General features: G+C 44.0%; 1 protein-coding gene across 1 annotated transcript in view; it reads left to right on the forward strand.

Moving 5' to 3' along the window:
• Nucleotides 1-532: 532 nt before the first annotated feature.
• The window catches only part of LOC311111003 (ephrin type-B receptor 5-like), a gene marked incomplete at both ends in the record, with an annotated part of 48,455 nt that continues 32,394 nt past the window's right edge, over nucleotides 533-16,593 (forward strand). The window contains 2 exons of the mRNA XM_084153685.1: nucleotides 533-590; nucleotides 13,441-13,505. Of these exons, the coding sequence (XP_084009811.1) occupies nucleotides 533-590; nucleotides 13,441-13,505 (123 nt within the window). The remainder of the gene's footprint in view (nucleotides 591-13,440; nucleotides 13,506-16,593) is intronic.

Raw genomic sequence — 16,593 nt, forward strand, 5'->3', positions numbered from 1 at the left:
CCCCGCCACAGCACCAAGAAATGCATGTTGTTACAGAATTCAGATATGCTAGCGAGGCCATAGTTTCATACCAGCTCCAGTGCTGTCCTGAATTTATTTGTGTTTACACAGAAGGATATCATACAGGAGAAGGATATCTTGGCATGTCTAGACAGCTGTTCCAGTGCAAACCAGCCAAACTCATTTGTAGATTTTTCCGCCATGCTCTGTCGTTCTCGTTACCACAGTTATGAATGTGAAGTGTTTACCTTCCGCCTGGCACAATATTGGTGCTGCTGTCGTATTTTCCTTTGCTCTGAAAATGATTTGTTCTCCTTCCCTCATCCATCTCCCCCCATCCCTCTCTCTCTCTCTCTCTGAAATAGAGCAGACAGACTCCTCCTCCTCCCAGTCCCCTCTCTCTCTCTCTCTCTCTCTCTCTCTCTCTCTCTCTCTCTCTCTCTCTGTCTCTCTCGCTCACTCATTCTGTCTCTTTCTCTCTCTTTCATGCTCCCTCCCTCTCTCTCTGAGTTAGTGTCATTCTGTAGTGGAGATGTGGAGTGTCCTTCTTTCTCTCTCTCTGTTTCTCCAGCCTAATTCAGCTGAGGAAGGTAAGAAACTACTTTAACTCTCTATTCCTACATGAGACTGTGTTTGCATTAGTGTGATTGTGAGTGATGGGGAGTTTGCGTTTTGTGTGTGTTTCTGTGTTTGTGCATTTGTGAGTGTGTGTGTTTGCGTGCAATGGATGCGGCTCTGTGTGTGAATGTATGTGTGTTTGTATGTGTGTTCTGCGCTTGTCTGTGTTCAAGAGTGATGGAGAGTTGGTTTGGTCCTGTATGTGTGTGTGTCTCCATGTTATAGTGTGTCAGACAGGACTTAGTTGGCATGGCAATGCCAGGTGCTCCATGGGGCCTGTCAAGCTCTCACAACAAAATAATACAATATGTGGGGCATAATCAAAATGAATAATAAGTTGCATAACCCTTTTATCCCTCTGAACGCTGCCACCCCCCACTCATGATATCATGAATGTGACAGTTAAAGACCCCCTGCCCCCATCTTTTCCTCTGTTGGTCTTTCTGCCCATTGTTCATGTTCATGGGAGACTGTCCCAGTGTTTCTTGGGAACTGTCAGTATTCAAGACAGCATGTTGTTACAGGCTTTGATAGGGCTTGATGATGATTTATAGTCATATGGATGGATGGATGGATGGATGGATGGATGGATGGATGGATGGATGGATGGATGGATGGATGTGGAGGGAGATAAAAAGAAAGAAAGAAAGAAAGAAAGAAAGAAAGAAAGAAAGAAAGAAAGAAAGAAAGAAAGAAAGAAAGAAAGAAAGAAAGAAAGAAAGAGAGAGAGAGAGAGAGAGCGAGAGAAAGAGAGAGAGAGAGAGAGCGATGGATGGATGGATGGATGGATAGCTGCACAAAATCCACATGCATGTGTGTGTGTGTGCGTGTGTGTATGCATGTCTGTGTGCATGCGCGTGTGTAATTATTTATCTGTGTGGTGTGTACATGTGTGTGTGACTTTGTGTCTGTCTATACACTCATTACACCTTTGTGCATTCTGTCTCCATCTCTTGGAGAGGCCTCTGCATATATTTAATCTGAAAAGCACTGGAAAGCTGACGTTCTATTTTAAAGAAGAGCGACGATGGGTGATGAGTGTGCATTCATGATGGCTCTGTCTATGTGTGTCAAAGCAGGGGGAGGAAACAGCTCTATCTAACTCCACAGATTTGAGCTGCAGCGTATGTAACAGATGGTCTTTACTAAGATGAAACTTGGTGTGTGTGTGTTTGTGTGTGTGTGTGGGGGGGAGAGATTGTGTCAGACTCTGTTGACGTGCTGAATGATTGACAGAGCTCTTCTCTAATGCTGTATTAACCTGATAGCACAGAACTCCATCTAAAAACGACATAACACCAGTTGGTTATGCCAAGAACTGATGGTAGTGGGAGGCTGTGATTTCATTAAAATTAAATTCATGTCTGACTGTCTGACGGACTGTCTCTATGTATGTGACCATGTGTTTAGTGTCTGTAGGATCTTGTGTCTGTTTTTATCTTTCTTGGCTGTGTGTGTTGTGAGTCAGTGTGCATGTGTGAAGGCAGGTTTTTTGTTCTGCATGCACCAATGAGTATATCTATGTCTGTATGTAAGGGTCTTCAGGGAGTTGAGGTTGTTGAATCTTGTGTTTTGTCTGTACAGTGTATTCCCTGTCCAGAAGCTACTCTACATTGTTTTGGGTTAAACAACTCTGACGCTTTATGTCTGTGTGTGTGTGTGTGTGTGTGTGTGTGTGTGTGTGTGTGTGTGTGTGTGTGTGTGTGTGTGTGTGTGTGTGTGTGTGTGTGTGTGTGAGTGTGTATGAGTGTGTGTGTGTATGAGTGTGTGTGCGTGCATGTGTGTCATGGCTCACTATGGTGGCTGAAAGGTGTTGGTGTGTACACCCCTATAGCCAGGTAGGAGCCAAAGATCACAACATACCTAAGAGATTGACAAGGTGCCGATTGATATGTATTAAACATGAAGAAAATAGATACATCTCTCTTGTACTCCTTTTTTTGTAGCGTACACCTCTGTGGCAACATGTTTGTCCTTTGAAGAGGAACATCTTTCTAATAACAGGGTTATTATTCTAAGGTATCCTATCTGTGTTTTTCCATCTATCGCTCTCTTTTGAGTTTACCTGTTCAACAGGTCTCCACGGGTCTCCTGTGAATTAGGGAAGACTGCTTTCAGTTACTATGCCCCTCAGTCCTGGAATGACCTACAGGTCACCCTAAAACGTCATTATTTGGTCCCAAAAGCTGAATTTAGGGCTCTGATAAAAAATGTGACCAACAACAACTGCACTTGTTTTGATTGATTGCATATATTTGTTTCTACTGCCCTTTTGAATGTAACATAATTTATTTGAAATGTTGTAACTGTAATTTTGTAATGATCATTCTTAAATGTGTTGCTCACGTTGCTTGAACTGTGGTTCTCAGGGCAACATTGGAAATGAGACCCTGGTCTCAATGGGTTTCTGCTGGTTAAATAAAGGTTAATAAAAAAAATAAAAAAGCTGTTGACTTGTGTTGGGTTCAACACTAACCGGGATGCAGCAACAGGAGACACACCTGATCACCTCAGGCACTAGAAGACCAGCCTGAATGGACTGACTGTGATAACCAATTAGTTTATTTTCTAAAACTCCCCTCTTATGTTTTGGTAGGCTGTAACTTGTTAACCTTTTACCGCAGTGGGCTAAATCAGGGTCACACAGAGTGTTTCTTGGTAGTCTTAAATAAATCTACTTTGAAACAAAAGTACACACTTCACACCCATGGTTATGGGCTTAAAGAAAATAAGACACCTGTACCATGTCAGATATATATAGAGTTTAAATGTATTCCATTTTGAGTTTGCATCCCAATATTACACATCACAGTAGACTGGAATATAACAAAACCGTTTGTCATAGAAACACCGGATTTTCAGCAGTAAAAAAATAAAGTTTATTAATTATGAAATTTTGAAAAATATTAATAACATTCCACCCATGAGGCCACTAGAGGGCGATTTGGTCATTTGACTGCAGGAAAAGGCTATAACATGATTGGCACTGATTACATTGGCCAGTATATATAGGATATGATTCAAATGTTCAGTTCAGCCTGACTGAAAATACCAGACTTTAGTGTTAAATGCCTAACAGCAGACTAGGCCTAATGTGCATTTGTTTCTGGTTTATAACAGGCTATCAGGGTAATATGGGCCTCTCATCTAGCTGTGTGGGCTAGAGATAATAATTCTGTCAGTCTCACCAGAAACGTCACTTTTTTTATGTTGATCTAGCCATCATGATTCTCTTTTATAAATCATTCATTGAGAGCATTCTGTCCTACTGCTTGACCTGCTGGTTTGGGAATATCAAGGTTGCGCAGAAAAATAGGTTGGGCAAGATAGTCAGGACTTGCGGAAAAATCATGGGGCAGCAACAGCAAGAACTGTAATCTCTCTACCTGGGCAGAGCCCTCCAGAAGACAAATAAAATAGCGGTTGACTCTTCCCACCCAGTCCACCCCGAATTCCAGCTCCTTCCCTCTGGCTTCAGGTACAGATTACATTTTTACATTTTAGTCATTTAGCAGATGCTATTATCCATAGCAACTTACAGGAGCAATTATGTTTAAGTGCCTTGCTCAAGGGCACATTGGCAGATGTTTTCCTCCACCTAGTCAGCCCAGGGATTTGAACCAGCGACATTTCGGCTACTGGCCCAACGCTCTTAACCGCTAGGCTACCTGCCGCCAAAGTAAAAAAAAAATAGGGCCAAGTACTCTTTTATTCCGAATGCAATTCTGCAACTTAACAAAACGGTGGACTAATTGTTCTTTAGCACTTGCACTTTGACTATGAAATTGCACTTACCCTGCCTACTGGCTTGGAAATATCCTTTGCTATTTTATTTTATTTATTATTTCAATAAAAAAATTGTATATCTGATATGTTCTATGACTGCTGCGAAATTAATTGCCTCTCTGAGGACATTAAAGTTTTCTAAAACCGAATCTGAGATCATTTGGACCAGTGCTGGTAACAGGTTCTGGCATTAATTGAGCAGATAATTGACCTTATCTCTGGTGTGATAAGTTGTCCTTTCAGGACATAATAAATAAAATAAAGTGTGATAAAAATGGAGCGTGTGTCTCTCAGCGGGAGTCTTGGGACTGTGGAACCTCTTTAAAACAGCAGCTCTCCCGCTAAAAGCTTACTATGTCCTTGAGGCCTGGCTGCGCGCACATATGGAAGTTGAAATGGCTTCGTGTGAGGTGAGAGGAGGACGCCACAGCCACACCACGACCTCTAGGCGAGCCAGGGCTTTGTTTTCGTTGTGTAAATCTTGGGGGGCTTACATTGTATATTTTTCTCACATTTATTAGGCTTATTTCCCCTGTCTCCCCTTGTGTGATATGAGGATTGTCTCCGTGGTCGTGTCTGATTTATCCACGGCTGAGTCATGCATCATTTCTGTGATTCAAGAGCCATGAACCCTGAGGCAACAGAGACCAAAGACCACTCACTGTCTGGCAGAGAAGAGTTAACTTATCTGTAAAGGAGAACAAAAAAATTGTAGCTGAATAATAATCATAATATGGGGGGGGCGCTTATATTTGTCCTGTTACACACAAATGTGTAATGGAAATGTGTTTTTTGTATATCCTAACTCCCCCTGAGACACCCGCAGGGAGTGGGGTCACGGCCAGGGTCACGGCTATGGTCATCATTGTACAGCGCCCCTGGAGCAATTAGGGTTAAGTGCCTTGCTCAAGGGCACAGCGACATACTTTTTTTCACCTTGTCGGCTCCGATATTCAGAGCAGCAACCTTTCGGTTACTGGCCCAACGCTCTAACCTCGAGGCTACCTGCCACCCAAATTAGCCCTCTACCAAGATAACTTCATAATGAGCCAATCAAGATTGTGCCAGAAAAGAGAGAAAGGGTGAGAGAGGGAGAGTAACAGTTTGATCATGGAATGGTTAGGCCTAGGCCTGCTTTTAGAGTAAGAGGAAGAAAAAAATGGTGAATGAAGTTAGCCCTGAAATCAAGGTAGTTGGATAACGTGCCAAATAGCCTAATAACATTAGTCTGAACATGGAAAGAGAGAAAGGGCCAGAGAAGGGCAAAATAACAGTTGATTTATTACTGAGTGGTTTAGGGATAGGCCTACTGCTACATTTCTACCAAAAAGGAAAACATTGTTAATGGAGTTGGCCCTAAAACAAGGTTGCCCAATAGTGTGCCAAATGAGAGATAGCTTTTAGAGCATTATGGGAAGGTAATGCACAAATGTCCCTAAATGTCAGAGAAGAGATATAGAGAGGCAGCAAAAAAAGAGAGGGTATTAGCAGGGGGAAATAACTTGCTCATAGCTTCACCAAATTGCAAATGTTAGTCTTACTTTCTAGGCGTATGTTTGTCTCAGGATGGCATTCACCAAATTTCAAATGTCTTTCTTCCTGTTATTTTTTTTTCTGTATCTTGCTGGTGCCTGTTCAGTGACTTACTTCTTGCTTCATTGCTAGGTTAAGCTATGCAGACTGTAACAGGGATTGGGGTGTGAGGGGTTAACCACTGCTCCCTTCATCAGAACTTTCACTCAGCGTAACCAACAGTGACGTTTTGATAACTCCCTTTGACGTGCGTGAGCTTATTTCTGGAATTGTGTTAATCCCCCCTTTTCCTCCATCCTCCTCTCCCTCCCTCCCTCCATCCTCCTCTCCCCACTTTCCCTGTGTATCTTTCAGTCGGTGGTTGTGTGTAATGATGGAGGGTAGTAGAATCGGTCCTTGACTGACTGTCTGCGGATGGATGGAGCATCTGGAGCTTATTAAGAGATAGGGTGGAGATGGGTGGATGAATGGACGCAAGACAAAACACAACGATAGAGCTGCTTACTGGCTACTGTACCACGGAATGTTGGGCTGTGTGTGTGTGTGTGTGCGTGTGTACGTCAGTTTCTGGGCGTCTGTGTCGATGTGCATATTTTCCACTGTGTAGGCCTAAATGGTTGTGTTTCTGTGTTTGTCCATAAGTGTGCATGATGGAGTGTCTGTGCCACAATGTTTGTGTGCCTTACCTTCAATGTGTGTGAGTGTGTGTGCTTTGTAGGTGTGTTTGGGCCCATCGCAGAGAGGTGCTAAGGTATGACACACACACACCTTTGGTCCCCATCAATATTAACAGGGAAGAGGTTTGTAGAGTGCCAACTGACCCTACTGCCTGGAAAGTGTCAAGGCAGCCTACGTCTCCTTTTAGATATGACTAATATGTACAATACTAGACACTACTCACAGCTGGGTGTCAGTATATGCATTAACAACTGTAGCTACATAGAAAGGAAGGAAGAGGGGAATGGAGGGATGGAAAAAGAGAGAGAGAGAGCAAGCAAGGCCACTCAAGTGAAGTGAACACAACAGTGACAGTGGGACAGAAACTAATGCGAGTCACCTTTCCACTCCAGCAGAGAGTGGAGTGCATATTAACACCACAATAGAGCGAGAAAAGAAGAGAGAGATTCAAATCAAATCAAATCAAATTGTATTTGTCACTTGCACCGAATACAACAGTGAAATGCTTAGTTACAAACCCTTAACCAACAATGGATTAGAGAGGGTGAGGGAGACAAGAACAACACTTTAGTTTTCTCTCTCTCTTCCTGTCTGTCTGTCTGTCTGTCTGTCTGTCTGTCTGTCTGTCTGTCTGTCTGTCTGTCTGTCTGTCTGTCTGTCTGTCTGTCTGTCTGTCTGTCTGTCTGTCTGTCTGTCTGTCTGTCTGTCTTCCCCAAAGACAGGACACAAACACACACTGTACTGTGTCTGTCTGTCTTCTTTAGTCTTTCTTTCATTCTCTCCTGTGTCACAACCCTTCCCCTCTCCTTTTCTTCCCCTCTCTCTGTCCCTCTTCTCTCCGTCCACCATCCTTCCTTTCTCTCTCTCTCTGCGGTGTCACAGCCCTTGCCAAACAAACAGTGGCTCTGGCATCAATAATGAAACAGCATGTATCTCCTTATTTAAGGTACAGAGAAGCCTGCCCACTGTCACTTTACAGATGAATAATAGACACACACAGAGAGGATGACAGAGACACAGGGACAGATGGAGGGAAAGGGGGAGAAAAGAGAGAGGTATAGAGGAGGGAGAGAGATAATTATGAAAGTGGGATGGATAGATCTATTTGTACGCAGAGCGAGAGAGCGAATGAAAGAGTGACCGGACAGAACACTGCATGAACACACCACTCAGGCCCAGATTGCAGACTCAGCAGATTTCTCATCTGTCAGGGACATTGTCTTCAGTCTAAAATGGGGACTGGAGGCAGCAGTAGTAGTGTAAAGGAGGCCTACTGCTGTTCACAGTACAGTTGTTGGTGTTTGTTTGGTGGCCTGATTTTTTACATTCAGAAACTGGGGAGAACTAGTGACAATAAATATTAGAATTTGTTCAATTTATGGTTTAGGGGTAATCTAGCAGAGCCAGATAGTAACTACAGACACAAATCACCTCCACCACCGACACTGTCAGGGAAAGACAGCAGGCTGATCATGCAAGACAAGCCAGAGGGCTCAGTCACCACACAGCAGATAATTATATTACAGTGAGGGAAAAAAGTATTTGATCCCCTGCTGATTTTGTACAGTGGGGAGAACAAGTATTTGATACACTGCCGATTTTGCAGGTTTTCCTACTTACAAAGCATGTAGAGGTCTGTTATTTTTATCATAGGTACACTTCAACTGTGAGAGACGGTATCTAAAACAAAAATCCAGAAAATCACATTGTATGATTTTTAAGAAATTAATTTGCATTTTATTGCATGACATAAGTATTTGATCACCTACCAACCAGTAAGAATTCCGGCTCTCACAGACCTGTTCGTTTTTCTTTAAGAAGCCCTCCTGTTCTCCACTCATTACCTGTATTAACTGCACCTGTTTGAACTCGATACTTGTATAAAAGACACCTGTCCACACACTCAATCAAACAGACTCCAACCTCTCCACAATGGCCAAGACCAGAGAGCTGTGTAAGGACATCAGGGATAAAATTGTAGACCTGCACAAGGCTGGGATGGGCTACAGGACAATAGGCAAGCAGCTTGGTGAGAAGGCAACAACTGTTGGCGCAATTATTAGAAAATGGAAGAAGTTCAAGATGACGGTCAATCACCCTCGGCCTGGGGCTCCATGCAAGATCTCACCTCGTGGAGTTGCAATGATCATGAGAACGGTGAGGAATCAGCCCAGAACTACACGGGAGGATCTTGTCAATGATCTCAAGGCAGCTGGGACCATAGTCACCAAGAAAACAATTGGTAACACACGACGCCGTGAAGGACTGAAATCCTGCAGCGCCCGCAAGGTCCCCCTGCTCAAGAAAGCACATATACATGCCCGTCTGAAGTTTGCCAATGAACATCTGAATGATTCAGAGGAGAACTGGGTGAAAGTGTTGTGGTCAGATGAGACCAACATGGAGCTCTTTGGCATCAACTCTACTCGCCATGTTTGGAGGAGGAGAAATGCTGCCTATGACCCCAAGAACACCATCAAACATGGAGGTGGAAACATTATGCTTTGGGGGTGTTTTTCTGCTAAGGGGACAGGACAACTTCACCGCATCAAAGGGACAATGGACGGGGCCATGTACCGTCAAATCTTGGGTGAGAACCTCCTTCCCTCAGCCAGGGCATTGAAAATGGGTCGTGGATGGGTATTCCAGCATGACAATGACCCAAAACACATGGCCAAGGCAACAAAGGAGTGGCTCAAGAAGAAGCACATTAAGGTCCTGGAGTGGCTTATCCAGTCTCCAGACCTTAATCCCGTAGAAAATCTGTGGAGGGAGCTGAAGGTTCGAGTTGCCAAACGTCAGCCTCGAAACCTTAATTACTTGGAGAAAATCTGCAAAGAGGAGTGGGACAAAATCCCTCCTGAGATTTGTGCAAACCTGGTGGCCAACTACAAGAAATGTCTGACCTCTGTGATTGCCAACAAGGGTTTTGCCACCAAGTACTAATTCATGTTTTGCAGAGGGGTCAAATACTGTCACGCCCTGGCCTTGAGCGGCCGGTTGTATTTAGTTGGTTTGGTTCAGGGTGTGAATTTCTATGTTTAGTTCTAGTTTTGTATTTCTATGTTTGGCCGGGTGTGATTCCCAATCAGAGGCAGCTGTCGCTCGTTGTCTCTGATTGGGGATCATACTTAGGTAGCCTGGTTGCCTACCTTAGTTGTGGGATCTTGTTTGTGTTCCTGTTTGGCTTGTTGTGTGTATAGCCCATAGGACTTCACGTTTTCGTTGTTTTTGTCAAGTGTTTATTCTTATTAATAAACATGTACGCATACCACGCTGCACCTTGGTCTGACCCGTCTCTCAACGAATGTGACAAATACTTATTTCCCTCATTAAAATGCTATTCAATTTATAACATTTTTGACATGCGTTTTTCCGGATTTTTTTGTTGTTATTCTGTCTCTCACTGTTCAAATAAACCTACCATTAAAATTATAGACTGTTCATTTCTTTGTCAGTGGGCAAACGTACAAAATCAGCAGGGGATCAAATACTTTTTTCCCTCACTGTACATCTATAAGGTGATTCATTCATTAGTGTGTGTTATTGACACTGAGCACAGCGCTTCGCTGTAAAGAAAATGATCCCCTGTGTGATATTGAAAAACAAAGGCGATTGAAAGGAGAGTAGTCAATGTTTCAGTGGCAAACCTTGTATTGTCACGCAACACGCTAGAAGAGTTTAATTCTAGCACTAGTTCCAATTTCATTTCCAAGGAACACATATTCCATTGTGAATATAATGCCAATTTGAATGCCAACTGTCATGGAACGGTTGGTTTTCATCATGGAGGATAGTTTGCAGAGCTGACAGAAATAGAATTGACATCAATTCTCCGAAAATAACGTTTCCGTGCTGAAGTTAGGCTCAGTCCCATAGAGAACATATGTAAGATATGTACAGTCAGATTCCCGGCTCTTCAGGTCTCTGACAAGAATCTAAATAGTAGAGACATCAATATTACATTTCTATGATTTATGCATGAATCTGGCCCAAAGTAGAGGGTTAATTTAATGTGAAATGAGACATCCATTAGTGTTGTGTTCAACCAGGATAAAAAAAGTTTTGGTGTTCCTAGGGAGGTCTTAATGCATGAGGAGTGTGTGTGTGTGTGTGTGTGTGTGTGTGTGTGTGTGTGTGTGTGTGTATGCATGCATGCGTGTGTAGATTCTTCTTGTGCTTGCATGTATGTGTACATGTGCATGAGTCAATGTGAGTTTTTTTTTGTGTTTTTGTTGTGTGTGTATGTTTGCGTGCATGCATGTGCGATGGTTATACTGTTTAAAGCACTAAAAAGATAATCTATATTAATTAATCTGGAAGGATCAGTCAGTGCATATCAGAGAGTCAGTGTATCAGAGAGAGAGAGAGAGAGAGAGAGAGAGAGAGAGAGAGAGAGAGAGAGAGAGAGAGAGAGAGAGAGAGAGAGAGATGCACAGAGAAACACACAGAGACACACAGAGAGAGAGAGACACACAGAGAGAGAGACACAGAGAGAGAGAGACAGAGAGAGCGAGAGAGAGAGAGAGAGAGAGAGAGAGAGAGAGAGAGAGAGAGAGAGAGAGAGAGAGAGAGAGACAGACAGACAGACAGACAGAGAGAGAGAGACGCACAGAGAAACACACAGAGAGAGACACAGAGAGACACAACGAGAGAGAAAGACAGAGAGAGAGAGAGAGAGAGAGAGAGAGAGACAGACAGACAGACAGAGAGAGAGAGAGAAAAGAGAGAGAGAAAAGAGAGAGCGATGAAGTGATCAAGATGAGTCTTGATAAGTGACAAAAGACTCTAAAAGGTTGTGTATTAACTGAGATTATGGGGGAGGAGACCCTGTAGTTTTTAGCCTTAGATGTGTGTTAGACTTGTTTTAATTCCAGTTATGTAGGCCTATTATTTTCTCCTCAAAGATATTCACCACAGTTTACAGACTATACGGTACAATGGTTTTAGTGAAGCTATTCATTATAATGCCTGCAGTTGGATATAATCTTTTACTTTCAGTCTATTTAAATTCTGCCCTTGATCTTAATACGTACTGTACCATATCCTTCATAATCTTGGTTTACTTTAGTGTAACATGAGATCATGAGGGAGGTAGGGAGCTAGAGAGAGCTGGGCATGGGGGTGGGGGGGGGGGGGATTGAAGGACAGATTTGTGCGAGCATAATCCAAAATAAATCTGTTTACAAGAGAAAGAGGGAGAGGGAGTTGATTTGATGCTGGCTAAACCACAGACATTATATCAGTTTCTTGTGTTTTAAGGTCAAGTACTGAGCGACAGAGAGTTAGGGAGAAGGGGGGGGAGAGAGAGAAGGAGTTAAAAGCATCTCCTTAGCGAGGGTCACTGTGTTACCTGTCTAGCCAAACCACCTCTTTAGATCACATTCCATCTCCCTGATCATCACCTAGCTGACAGTCTCTCCCACTTTATCTCTATCTCTGTTTCTGTTGGAGAAAAAGACAGAAAGATCTGTGCTCTTCCCCTCTCATGCAGAAAACTCTGGAACATTAATTAGAAATGATGATACATTAAAATATCATGACTGAAATGCAGAAATGATTCATTTGTAAACAGAGAATGGTTTCTGTATCTGTGTGATGTAGCCTTCAGCACTCTGCCTCTCTGTGTCAGTCTCTCTCATATCTCTCTCTCTCTGTGTCAGTCTCTCATCTCTCTCTCTCTCTCTCTGTGTCAGTCTCTCATCTCTCTCTCTGTGTCAGTCTCTCTCATATCTCTCTCTCTGTGTCAGTCTCTCATCTCTCTCTCTCTCTGTGTCAGTCTCTCATCTCTCTCTCTCTCTCTCTGTGTCAGTCTCTCATCTCTCTCTCTGTGTCAGTCTCTCTCATATCTCTCTCTCTGTGTCAGTCTCTCATCTCTCTCTCTCTCTCTCTGTGTCAGTCTCTCATCTCTCTCTCTCTCTGTGTCAGTCTCTCATCTCTCTCTCTCTCTGTGTCAGTCTCTCATCTCTCTCTCTCTCTCTGTGTCAGTCTCTCATCTCTCTCTCTCTCTCTGTGTCAGTATCTCTCATCTCTCTCTCCCTCTGTCGTTCTCTGTCTCTCTCTCTCTTTCTGTGTGTGCGTGTGTGTTTGTGTTAGTGTCTGTGTGTGTGTGTGTGTGTGCGCACGCGTGTGTGTGTATGTCTTCATGCTAATTAGGTTAGCTGATTAGTGCAGTGTGTGATGGAAGCAGACAGTGTGTTTGCTCTGTGTTAACCCTGTCTGTGCTGGTGTCATCATCAATGTGATCACGTGTCATGTGTTCCTCTATCAACACCGTATGTGTTCCTCCATCAACACCGTATGTGTTCCTCCATCAACACCGTATGTGTTCCTCCATCAACACCGTATGTGTTCCTCCATCAACACCGTATGTGTTCTAAACACTCGTCTGTTTAGTCCTCTGTTCAATCACTCACTCTTCAAAGAACTTTAGAATGACAGATTGAAGCAGACTGAGGGTTACTCTCTCTCTCTCTCATGTGAAATGATGACTGATTTATGGACTATGTTTGCTTCCCTAATCCTAAAGTAGCTGACATCCAAGGGCTTAAAGAACGCTGTTGCAAGCACTCAAAGGTACCGCATGAAACTTGGGAATAATTGGTAGTTAGGCTTCTTCTCCGGATGCTGTTGGTGCTATGTACTAGTGGACTGTTTCGCCAACCATTTCCTCAAGTGGAAAATCAATGCTCTGGGTTTCACTTTTCTAACAATAGAATTTGTTTCTCCCCCCCTTTCTATCCCCCTCCTCTCTCTCTCCCTCCCTCTCCCTCTCCCTCCCTCTCTCTCTCTCTTTCTTTCTTTCTCTCTCTCTCTCCCTCTCAGTAATGTTGCTGGATACAACAGAGTCTACCTCCGAGCTTGGCTGGACCACGTATCCTGACACTGGGGTAAGCAGAGGACAAATCACTGGGCAAATCTCAAAACACACACACACAAACACACACACACACACAGGGCTCTGGTCAAAAGTAGTGCACTTCATAGGGGATATAGGGTGTAATTTGAAACATAGCTACTGATCGATATGACATTATCAATGTTGACATTGGTAATAGATTGCATTATGTCGCTCCAGTTCATAAGCTGATCAGAGAAATTCAAAGCCTGTGTGTATGTGTGTGTGTGCGCGTGTGTGTGTGTGGACTCTTGTACTCTTGTATCCATCAGTCTTCCTGGTGTTATTGCATGAAATATGTGCCAAACTCATATTGTGTTCCCAATAGCTACACTTTGAGCTTGGATGAATACCATACACTACAGGCCTGGTGTGTATTAGAGCCAGCTGAGTATGATGACGCTGATTGCTGTGAGGAAGACTTGCATTTGCATGGGTGTGTTTTTTATAGAGCCACAGAGAAGATAAGTGGTTCTGAGATGGAGATATGGTTATTGGACCTGGGGCACCAAGCTAAGAGAAGCAGACAAAGAGGAAGAGAGAGCGAGGTAGAGAGAGGGAGAGTTTTCCGTTAACCCTTTCCTCACCCTTCTCTTTTCATAATGTCTTCTCTTTGGCTTGAGGGCCTGTGGATACTCTTTATATATGTTTTCCTCCCTTCATCTTGCTTCTCCTCTCCCCCTCTCTCCCTCCAGCCCCTTCGGCCTAGAGAGGAGCAGCTCCTCTACCCTGCTGTCGCTACCCTTCACTGCCTCTCCCCCTCTCTGTCTTCCTCTGCCCTCCAGTGTGTCCCTGCTCCTCCCTGTCCTGTCTCTCCTCCTCTGCCTCTCTCCATCCCTCCAGCACTCCTCTCTCTCCTCTCCATCCCTCCTCCACTCCTCTCTCTTCTCCTCTCTGCCCTGCAGGGTGTTGGTGGCATTGAGCCTCTGCTCTCCCTGTCAATTCTCCCTTTCTCTTCCTCCCTTCTTCCATCCATCCTCTCTTCATTTACATTTTAGTCATTTAGCAGACGCTCTTATCCAGAGCGACTTACAGGAGCAATTAGGGTTAAGTGCCTTGCTCAAGGGCACATCGACAGATTTTTCACCTAGTCGGCTCGGGGATTAGAACCAGCGACCTTTCGGTTACTGGCACAACGCTCTTAACCACTAAGCTACCTGCCGCCCTCTGCTTTCCGTTCCTCTCTTCATCCACATCACCCCCATCCCGTCTCCCTCTCTCCTCCCTCTCTCCTCCCTCCCTCCCTCCTCTCTCTCTCTCTGTGCCCTTCAGTGTGTCCGAGGCCTTGCCCCTCCCTGTCCTCTGTCACTGTGGAGATGTTGTGTTTTTCTGGGATTTCGGTTCAGATTAAATCACAGCGATGACTCTTCTCTCTCCTCCTCCCCCCTCTCCCCAATCTGTCTATTTTTTCCGCTCATGAGAGGGAGAGAGAAAGAGGGGGAAGGGGATAAGAGGAAGGAGGAAAACACAGAAAACAAATGCAAGCAGGTGGGTTTCAGTATTTTCATGGCGGTACGGTGGCACAGCACACACGCGATGTCACACATTTAGACCTGTGCTCACTCACTCACACTCATCCTGTATGCCTGGCTGAGAGTCTCCACTCCATCCCGTACCATGTATTTTACCTACAGTACCTCTCTCTCTCTCTCTCCTTCTCTCTCTCACACAAACACATTCTGTCACACGCATGCACACACACACTCTCGGTCCCTCTTTCTCCCTCCCACTCTCTCTCCCTCCATTTCTCTCTCCTTCTCTGTCTCCCTCTCCTAACATAACTTGGAAATACATCCTGGAGGGGACAGTCCTCTCCCCCCTCTCTCTCTCACTCGCTCTCTCTCTCTCCTTCTCTCTCTCACACAAACACATTCTGTCACACGCATGCACACACACACTCTCGCTCCCTCTTTCTACCTCCCTCTCTCTCTCCCTCCAATTTCTCTCTCCTTCTCTTTTTCCCTCTTTCTCTCCTAACATAACCTGGATCAGTGCCTGGGAGGGACTGTCCCTCGCCTCTCTCCATTAGTCTGCCAGCCTTTCAGCCTCTTTTCATGTGTTCACTGATGTTATCATTACTCCAATTGCAACAAATGGGAATGCACTCTCTCTGTCAGTGTGATGGTGCAGGGCTTTGGTTCTGTGGACAAGGTGATAGACACATACACACACACACACACACACACACACACACACACACACAAGAGATACAGTAAACTCAGATAGTGTGTACTGATCAGGACCCTGGCAAATTGGAATGATGATGAGGACTAATACACAGCAGTAGAGTAGCTACTGTGTTACAAAAGAAAATGCTTGTCACTCAGGGCCACAATGGCCTAAAGCAAAGCCTTTTCATACAGAGGAGCGTCCTAGTGTATAATCACTGAAACTAAGCCGTACATCACATTTACATTTGACTCATTCAGCAGATCTTCTCATGAGCGACTGTTTTGAGAAGCTTCAGTTTTCACTTCAGCTGTCCTGAATTTTGCATCTTACGCTCCACACCATAAATGTGTGTTCTTATCCTCCATTACCAAAAATAGAGAGAGAAAAAGAGAGAGCGAGAGAGAGAGACAGCGAGAGAAAGAGAGAGAGAGAGAGAGAGAGAGAGAGAGAGAGAGAGAGAGAGAGAGAGAGAGAGAGAGAGAGAGAGAGATGCATGGCAATAATGCACCAGCACGTAAAAGATGCAAACAATATCACACACACAAATGCAAATTACATGTAAATGACTTTACACATACCAAGTTAAGATTTTAACATTTTATAAGCAGTTCTGTGTACTTGATTGATTATTGTCAAGCATATTTTCATGAAAAAAATCTGTGAAGTTAGATAACACTGCACTTAGCCTGAGATACCCTCTCTCAGTGTTCCATGAGCAAAGTGCAGGATTATCAAACACACTTGTGTTGCCTTCTCAGTGGTCTGGTGTGCATGAGATAAGGTAAAGTGTTTATTCCACAGATTGGGATCTCACATAATATTTCTCTGTACTGAGCAAAGCTTAATATTTACACTAGAAGATTGTCTAAACAATAGATAAGGCTGTAGACCTATTGCACTTGGTAAGA

The sequence above is a fragment of the Coregonus lavaretus genome (genome assembly GCF_964263955.1).
Source record: "Coregonus lavaretus genome assembly, chromosome: 3".
NCBI lineage: Eukaryota > Metazoa > Chordata > Actinopteri > Salmoniformes > Salmonidae > Coregonus > Coregonus lavaretus.